The sequence below is a fragment of the Cheilinus undulatus genome, linkage group 19 (assembly GCF_018320785.1).
Source record: "Cheilinus undulatus linkage group 19, ASM1832078v1, whole genome shotgun sequence".
Classification (NCBI taxonomy): domain Eukaryota; kingdom Metazoa; phylum Chordata; class Actinopteri; order Labriformes; family Labridae; genus Cheilinus; species Cheilinus undulatus.
Window position 1 is genome coordinate 13,067,781 of NC_054883.1, and position 9,773 is coordinate 13,077,553.

General features: G+C 37.3%; 1 protein-coding gene across 1 annotated transcript; it reads left to right on the top strand.

Annotated features, from left to right (window-relative positions):
* The first annotated feature begins 32 nt into the window (after positions 1–32).
* sec22c (SEC22 homolog C, vesicle trafficking protein) lies at positions 33–7,690 on the top strand. Its single transcript, XM_041813594.1, has 7 exons — positions 33–290; positions 3,154–3,365; positions 3,531–3,694; positions 3,849–4,028; positions 4,206–4,324; positions 4,837–4,902; positions 5,933–7,690. The coding sequence occupies exons 2-7, from the start codon at positions 3,184–3,186 to the stop codon at positions 6,131–6,133; spliced, it is 912 nt and encodes a 303-aa protein (XP_041669528.1). The 5' UTR covers positions 33–290; positions 3,154–3,183; the 3' UTR covers positions 6,134–7,690.
* The last annotated feature ends 2,083 nt before the right edge of the window (positions 7,691–9,773 follow it).

Consider the following 9,773-nt stretch of genomic DNA (forward strand, 5'->3'; position numbering starts at 1 on the left):
CCTCCCGCGTTTCCGTAGGAGATTTGTTGTGGTTCTGGTGTGTCAGGAAGGAGCTTGCAAGTTAGCTCCCTGGCTAAATTAATGCAACTTGTTACGCATATTCTATAACTGATTGTGGAAGTTTTTTTGTGTAGCTGCTTGGCCTTGACAGTAATAAATTTAACCTAAAACGAGCGCAGGAAGCTGGAGCTGAGTGTCTGCTTGTCTAGTATTCCTTTGATATGATGCTTTAAGTTCAGCTAACACAGAAGCTAAGTGACAAGGTGCAACATGAGAGCCACGATAAAGAGGTAAGGTTCAACTACACATATACATTGACACTTAGACTGTAAGTACTCTTTCTAATTGGTTTTTACTCAGCAGCATTATCAAAAGACTGTGCGCTGTCTCTAATAAACACCTAGCTAGTCTGTGTACACATGGTATAACTGATGGCGGTCTGTTTGACAACATTAGGGCTCTGCTTCGATTTTAGTCAAACTATTTTGAGTGTTTCTCGTTAAATCATTACTGTTTTAGTAAAGGGTAATGAATTAGCTACTGCATGTGAAGACTTGTATGTGATTGAACAATAGATAGACTGCTAACATAAAATTAAATCTGAACCCCTACATGGCCTTAGAGTTGCATCAATTCCGAGAAAAATGTTAGATAGTAAAGGATATGCTTCATTACGTTATGTATTTCAAAGCTCCTTTATCTCACCTTCTAACTTTGAACGTAATGCTCTAAATGAGCTCGCATCTCACTGTAGTGTAGTATTATTTGTTCTATTATAATATTATATTTATGGTCCCTTGGGTAATTGGCAGAAATATACAGTACAGAAGATGACAAACTAATCTGAAGTTATACACCAGCCAGACACGTTTTATTTGTACAGTGCCAGTTAAAAACAAATGTTATCTCAACGCTCGTTATAAAGAGGGCAGGTCCAGACTGTACTCTTTGTTGTATTGTTTACAGAGACCCAACATTAATCCACCATGGAAACAGCACTTAGCAACATTTAGCAGTTATAGTGGGAACAGGGAAAACTCCCTTACAAGTTCAAAGTTTTAACAAGTGGAAACCTTCAGCAGAAGCAGACTTGTGTTGAACAGCCATCCGCTGAAGCTCTGTTGGTGGTTTCAGGGGAAAGAGGGAAAAGTAGCAAGGGAGAGATGGAAAAGAAAAAAGCAAAGTAAGTGAACATGAATAAGATACATTTATGGTTGTCCCTGACATCAGTCCATCATAATCTTATTTTCTTCTACATGGTAATAGTATGGGTGTTATTAGCATAACTAAACATGTTTGATAGACAATGATAAACTGGTCATTTTGATTTTAGCATGAACTAAAATGATAATAAAAAAGAGAGGACTGATATTGGTAATTATAACAGCTAAAGTTGAGCAGATTAACTTTGGATTCACTTTAACATAAATGATAATAGAGGTAAGGCTGATATTGATAGTTGAAGCTGTTATCAGGTTCACAGTGGCAGATTGTCTATGTCCCTTATATCATAAAATATCAGAGAGGGAAGGAGTACAAGACTTTTGTACTCAGGTAAAACTACAGTTACTTTGGTTAAAATCCACTTAAGAAGAAGTAAAATTACTGGCCTACAAATCTACCTGAGGAAAAGTAAAAAGTATTTAAAGTTACACAGTACAGTAAAAAATGATCTTAATATATAAGGACGAATGTGTTAACATTTGATTTGTTATTGTTTGACTGTACTGCAGTAAATCTGCCTGTAGATTTCTCTCATGTTTCTGCTCATATCTGTTTTGTTTTTCAGTGACATAAGTTCATGAGTGCTGGGCACTTCTTAGTGCGTTACTTAAAAACACACTTTTATGCTCTGGCTTTTGGCTTTGTGGGAGACTTGGCTTTACTTCCTCTCTGTTTTCATTTGTCTTTTTAAATTGGCCCTGTGTTTTATAGTTTTTATATTTTTAAATTTTTATTGTACATCACTTTGGTAAACTTTTGTTGTTTTAAAATGTGCTTTACAAATAAAGTTGGATTGGATGTAGATGTTGCGTGATGCACTGAAATGATGTTCAAACTACCTCTTCTGTATTATTTATATATCAAAATACTATACATCAATGCATTTTAAAAATTTAAATCTGCCTTTTTTGGTAAGAGATGTAACAGTATCTTGCAATAACACCATCAAACTTAAAGCCAACTGAAAAGGATTTGTCAAAAATATATACTTTGCATTACTATTTATTCTGACCAACAGATGGCGCTACCTGTATTTTTCTTCTCTTCCATGTCAGTAGCTGAAGCAGAAGAACTCTATGTTATCATTTTTATTAAAGATCAAATATCAATGATTTATTAGAAACTAGACCTTAAGACTTATAAAGACATATGAGGAAAAGATTCTGGGATAATATATATTGATCTGTATACATACACAAGTAAGTGTTTCAATCAGGAGAGACTTAATACTTAATAATTCATTTTACACATTTTTGAAGGCATGGTGAGGCTGATAGGAATAGGATACCCCTAAGGAGTCTAGACACTAGTGTTGGTGTTGATGAGGTATGCAGGATGAGATGAGCAGAACAGCGGTGAGGATCTGGACTAGATGCTGAAGAAATGAATGGAGGTAGCTGGGGTGGGGGAGGGTTGCAGCGTCCACACAGTGAAACGACAGGCTGACTGTAGAAGAGAGGACGACGCATTTAAAATATGACAGGTGCATGATGATTGGTCAAACAAGATCGCGGCAGAATCTGGTCAGCTTACTTAAGAGAGTGAACGCCCATAATCGGCTGATCACCAGAACGGGAAGAGAGAAAGAACAGAAGAAGGGAGAAATGTGAAGGTTGTTGGTGAGTGGTGATTAATGAATGAGTAAAAAACAGTCTTCCTGCTTGGGCTTCAACTGAGCTCCATTTGAGAGAAAGGGGGAAACTTACAGCGGAATTACCTCACTTTATCTGTTCTTCGTATGTATTCAGCTGGTATGCTTGCTGAACAAAAATGATGATCACTTTTTGTTTTGCCTTGTAAGGATTCTTTTTGTAAACTTAGAATATTTAAGTGAACAAAAGAACTGATCAATGAAATTATGAAAATTCAGCATTTGGAACTTTGACATAATAACAACAATAATCTTATATTTCTGTGGGCCCCGTGTAGGCAGTGTGTTCTTCATGGACCCCGTGGATCATGTCTCTGATCCTGTTTGCCTTCGTGGTTCGAGTCAGGGATGGACTTCCCCTGTCTGCCTCCACAGACTTCGAACACAACCGTGAGCTCCAGGAGAGGAAGCAGCAGCTCAGGACCATCAGCAAGGCCCTGGCCCGTTTCCCTGACAGAGGGAGCATCAAGGGCCAAAAGCTCAACATATAGTAAGAATCCAGGACACAAACATAAATCATAGTCGGTCAGCAATGACTTAGTGTTTGCTCGATATTAAGGCTGAAAACAGAATGTTGTCCATCACAGGGGCATGCATGTCATGCTGCGTCAGGCTGTTTGTTTACTAAACACCTTTCCTCCTCTCACCTGTTCAGCTTCGTCTGTTCAGAAGGAGTATCCTACATGACCGTGTGCCACTGCAGCCTCCCTGTTGCTAAAGCCTTCTGCTTCCTTGAAGATCTGCGCTGGGAGTTCACAGCATGCTTCAATAGCAGCGTTGTTGCTTTGGCAGCCCGGCCGTATCCATTTTTGGAATTTGGTGAGTTGGGAGGAAAATATTATCATGCAGATTTACTGATGATTAATGAAGTTTCAGAGGACAGAGCTTTGAATAAGAACATAACCTGTAGAAACAGATTTTACTGAATTACAAGCATGATTTATTTAATGTTACACTTGATAACAATCCACAGACAGCACTATTCAGAAGCTGAAGCAGCAGTACAACCAAAGCGGCGGTCCAGCCTTGGAGGTGACGTTGGCAGAGGTTCAGGAAGATCTGAGGATCAAACCACCACTAGAAATTAACTTGGAGGAAGTGGATCTCACTAATGGCATTGCAAATGGGCATGTTGATCAAGGTCCTGGGTCTGGTAAGAATGTTTGATGTGTCAATGTTCTGTATATAGCACATAAAAAACCTTGTAATCTTTTCTGTATAAAGCACATAAAATACATTTGTTGTTTTTATTTCATGTTATGATATTTAAATCACATTTATCAGTTTTTTTTTATCATGTGTTTGGTGTTTACTTTGTTTTGTAAAACAGGTCAAAATGTAAGACTAGAACCTGTGACGGCACCAGGAATCCTCTCTCTGGTCCTAAATATCATGTGTGCATCTTTAAACATCATCCGTGGTGTTCACCTGATTGAGTACACATTCCAGGTACGACCAGCTCCAAAATTTAATGCAAATACTTTAGGAGATGTGAAACAGCATAAAGTTTGTTTTTGAAAAATGCAGAATTTGGATTTTTGCCACTCTCCGAGATATGCTGTTATTTCCAACCTAATTTTAGCTGATAATCGATATTGATACATACTCACAGGGTTTTTCCATCATTAAAACAGCAGGTTTATCCCATGCAGTACTATAGATAAAGCTCAGTTTTGTTGGAAGCTATAATAAAACATATCTGATTACCTAAATACTTAAAAGAATGACACAGCATGGCCTTCTAAGCCACATAACAAAGTCATTTTTTTATGTCAAGTGAGGAACTTTATTTTAAAATTGTAATGTAGCTGCAGTTAAAGACCTTTGATGGCTACAAAGTCTCAAAATATGATCTACCACTTGTGTGAGTATAATCTGGTGTAAAAGTTGAACTTTTTAAACATGTGCATCTCTCCGGACTGACAAATAACCACTCCGTTTGGATGTCTTTTTCTGTGCAGGATGATTATGACGGGATGTGGAATGTTGTGGCATTTCTTCTGGCGTTTGTCTGCTGCTTGCTTCAGGTACAAAAGCTTCTTACAATATGATATGATGTGACTGCATACGATACAGTTTGATGAGAGTATGATCCAAAGGATTTGATAACATACAAAACGACACAATATGATATGAACTGATAATATAGGAGACAATACGAGGCCTCCACAAAGTCCATTAATTACATTTAAATATCTGTATTGGTATTGGCTAACATTAATTAGTCAAATTCGTGCATCCTTTGTGACATCCAGTGTGATAAAACAAAATTCAATACGATGTGATGTGAAGTGATGTAAAGCCATTCAGTCTGATACGATACTCCCTGGTTCGCTTCCCGGTCAGGGCCTTTCTGTATGGAGTTTGCTTGTTCTCCCTGTCCATGCGTGGGTTCTCTCCGGGTACTCTGGCTTCCCCACCCACCAAAAACATGGTCATTAGGGTAATTGGTGACTCTAAATTGGCTGTAGGTGTGGATGTAAGTGTGCCTGGTTGTCTGTCTCTGTATGTCAGCCCTGCGATTGACTAGCAACCAGTCCAGGGTGTACCACGCCTCTCACCCAATGACAGCTGGGATAGGCTCCAGCCCCCCACAACCTCCAACGGGATAGGCGGTATTGAAAATGGATGGATGGACAATACGATACAATATGATAAAATTAGATTCCAAACAATTTGAAAATATACAATGTATTCATAAAAATTTCAGACCTCCTTCACTTTTTTCAATTTTTTGGTTTTACATCCTGATGCTACAGTCGAAAAACATTTTTCTCTCATTAGTCTTCACTCAGTACCCCATCATGACAAAGTAAAAACCGAATTGTAATTTTGTATTTGCATATTCAAAAAAAAGAAAAACTGAAATATCACACTGACATAAACATTCAGACCATTTTTTAGCTCAGGTTCCTCTCATTTCTCTTGATCATTGCTAAGCTGTCTACACCTAGATTGCAGTCCAACTGTGGTAAATTAAATGGATTGGACATGATTTGGAAAACGCGCGTGCTTAATGGCAAATGTACACTGAGCCTCTTCCCTCTGCATCCACAGTGCCACCTCTATCTGTTCCACTCCTCTCTGAAGAAACTCAAGTCCTTCACTCTGTTGAGTATTATCATTCTATGCAACCTCTACCTGTTCGGCCTGAGGAACATCTGGCAGCTGATCTTCCACATCTCAGTCGCCTCGCTTTCCACCGTTCTCATTCTCACCCGCAAACTTCAAGATAGATCCAATGACTGTGGGGTCTGAAGAGCGAAGGACACTTTATTTTGTTGGTCCTCGCACAGCTTGGTGTGTCCCGAGTTTTCAGTGCAGGTGAGAAAAAGAGAGACAAATGATTTGACTCTCACAACTTAACAGGATGCTTTATGGATTTTTAACAACACATACTCATGAACTTTGTGTCATCATGGGAAGTAATAATTACAAGAGGAAGTTTCTTGTATACAGTTTGTATTTGCACTTTGTGTACATTGCTTCCAGGAGAGAAATGCAGCTCTTTCTGGAACTTTTAAAATTTGTTTTTCACTTAAAGCTCCTGTGAGGAATTTTCAGTTAGTGTTGATTTAGGCCCCCCGTATGGACAGAATTGTCCTGTATATGTGTAAGTAGTTTTTGTAACATAAAATAAAACCCTGCTTTACCTTCATTGAAAAAAAATCACTTACATAGAGTCTTTATGGTGGAAACTGAAAAAGAGGCTGTTAATTCCCCATCAGACACCTACCCCACAGCAGCAGTTTCCATTATTTATAATAGTATAGAAATAATAAGTCTTGTTGCTTATGATCTTGTTTCCTTTAGTAGCTCATCTAGAGGCATCAGCGTTAATTTCAGATGCTTTGAAAAACTCCCCACAGGGGCTTTAAAACACAGATACCAACAGAAAAGCTTAAAGGAGATGTCTGTGCTAGAATCAAGATGTCAATCTCAGTCAGTGCCATCCTTTCCTTTTTTGTTTTAACAAAATGAAAGGTTTTTTTTTCCCAGTTTGGGTTTCTTACCCCAAATGGACATCAAGTGACTAGACTTTTGTCTTGCTGGTGTTGCTGGTCATGCATGGGATTGTCTAAACACAAGAATTTCAGTTTTCACCATGATAACAATTTAAATCAATACTGATACAGTACATTGTTTCAATACTACTGAAACAAAGATTGAAGTCCCAGGCCCCTAATGCTTGCTCATCTATAGTATTCATAATCCAAAAAATAGAGTCAAACTCCTCAATCTGTCTTCATAGAACAATTATGTTGGCAGCATCTTGATTCTGAAACAATGCCAACTTGTGTACTTCAGACAGTGTGATGAAGTTTGCATGCACTATTTGATGGACTCATTACTTTCTAACACACCAGTCTTACAATTTAAATGTATTTTTTTTAGGAACAATAGCTGTTGGTTCTATTGATCAGTAAATAATGGTGATTGTGTTGTCAAAAGGACTTGGTACTTAAAAACATATCAAGATATCACACACTTTGACAGCTGTAATTAAGAGGCTTTTTGTATAGAGGCAGCACATTTTTATTTCTGCTGCTGCATCAGGCCGTAATGGAAGCCAATTTCCACCACTTAACAAGAAAAGAGTTAGAAGTTAGGCAATTAAAAAAAATAAAGTCAGAATTATGAGATAGAAAGTTGAAATTATGAAATGAAAGACATAATTATGAGATACAAAATCTAAATTGATGTAGAAAGTTAAAGTTATGAGATAACAAGTCAAAATTATGAGATATAAAGTCATAATTATGACATAAAAACCTGAAATTATAAGATTAAAAAATCATAATTATGAGATCAACAGTTAAAATTATGAGATATTTAAGTCAGAATTATGAGATAAAAAAATCTAAATCATTAGATTAAAATTACTCATAATTTGGACTTTTTATCTCATTATTATCTCATTATTTTGACTTTTTTTCTCATGATTATTATCTCATAATTTTTACTTTTTATCTCATAATTATGACTTCAATTTGTTTATTTATTTTTTTCAAGAATTGCCTTAATTTCACATTTTTTCTGTTTTTTTTGGGGGGGGGGGGGGCAGAAATGGGCTTCCATAGGCCATGGATTATGCACTCACCAGTCACTTTATTAGGTATACCTGCCCTGTTGCTCATTAGCACAAATATGTAATCAGCCAATCACGTGTGATGATCTGCTGACGTTCAAATCAGGCATCAGAATGGGGAAGAAATGTGATCTAGGTGACCTTGAATGTGGCGTGATGTGGTGCCAGACAAGTTGATCTGAGTATTTCTGAAACTGCTGATCTGGTGGGATTTTCATGCAGCAATCTCTAGCTTCACAGAGTACAGTTAAAAACAGAAGTTTTTTGGCCCAAATGCCTTATTAATGGCAAAAAAGAATGGCCAGACTGGTCAAGTTGATAGGAAAGTAACTGAGGTGTGCAAAAGAACATCACTGAACTCATCAACCCTTGAATAAGATGGGCTAAAAGCAAATCTCCTGCTGTGCTGGATTGCCAAGCTGGTCAGTGTAATGGAAAAGCCCTTACTGGGTGCCACTCCTGTCAGTTAAAGAACAGCAAACTTTAGTCATCATGGTAGGGTCAGAATTTGATAACAACAACGTGAAAGCCCGCAAGAGCACCAACAATCTTGGCACGTTTAAAGTCACTTAAATCACTATTCACCCCATTCTTATGCTCAGTCTGAACTGCAGCACATTGTCTTGAGCTTGTCTTCGTGGCTAAATGTGTTGGCTGCTGCAATGTGATTGGCTGATTAGATATTTCTCTTCATGAGCAGTTAAACAGATATACCTAATAAAATGATCGGTTTGTATTTGCGGTTTAAATGCGAGGTAAGTTTGTGATTGTATATTGCTGCAGCATTCCAGTTAACTAAACCTGTACACATGCCTACAGACAGATAGGTTGTCCGTCCAACACGTGTTGCAGTGTGATACTTTAGAGAGTAGTTTCATTAAGATCATGACAGTCCAGCAAAGTGGACTAAGCAGCTTCTTTCTTTTGCATTCGCTTTTTAGGCAGTGGTAGAATGATAATGCAGAGGTGTAGATGTAAAGCGGTGGGTTATTTTATGCCTTATTCTGTTGACTTTCACACAGATATGCCAGAAAGTGCTCCATTAGTCTTTGCAAAGGTCCACATGTAAGGGCTCAGTAATTTCAATCACATTTAGAGGAGTAATGGTCATGTAAATGCAAAGTTCTTCATTAATTTTACAATAGCTTGTCATAAACACAGAGTTGCATCTGAGCAGTTCCAATTTGAACCTCTTTTTTATGAAAACAAATTCATGTTGATGTTCAGGTTTGTACCTTCATCTCCCGACTCTTGTGTTATAAGAATTTAAGCTACAGGTGAGATGTGAAAGCACTGATTTTAGGGGTAAATTTCTCTAATTATTTCTGTGTTGATAATTTTTTTGAATGTGTTGCATATCGGGTTCAGCTATTTATTTCATAATTTATGTTTACAAGGTTCTTTTTGTAGCTTTCTCTTGGGTTTAAATACTGCTTTGTATTTGTAGTCTTTTATTATTATCATAGAAATCATGTGTTCAAAATCTGTTTGAATATAAAACAAAACTGTAGTGCTGCTAAATAAATAGGCTAGCTTTGTATCTTCTTTTTGCTAATTTAACTCAATTTTTGTAGCTTCAGTTTTGCTTAACCAAACAGTTGCACTGATGTCCGTGAAGCAAATAGACTTAATTTTGTTTTATAGTGTTTGGTTGAAGGGTAGTGTTTTGTCCTTGTCTTCCAAATGTTCCAAATGTAGAGGAAAACAATCTAGAGAGATTTTTTTTTTAGGTAAACAGAAGGGTAACATCCAGTCTGAAAATCCACATATCCTTGACTGCATAGGGATGTATCGATACATGCGACTCAT

Coding starts and splice junctions, on each gene's coding strand:
- sec22c (XM_041813594.1), top strand. CDS start 3,184: ATGTCTCTGATCCTGTTTGCCTTCGTGGTTCGAGTCAGGGATGGACTT. Junction 3,366..3,530: donor GGCCAAAAGCTCAACATATA/GTAAGAATCCAG, acceptor TCACCTGTTCAG/CTTCGTCTGTTCAGAAGGAG. Junction 4,029..4,205: donor TGATCAAGGTCCTGGGTCTG/GTAAGAATGTTT, acceptor TTTGTAAAACAG/GTCAAAATGTAAGACTAGAA.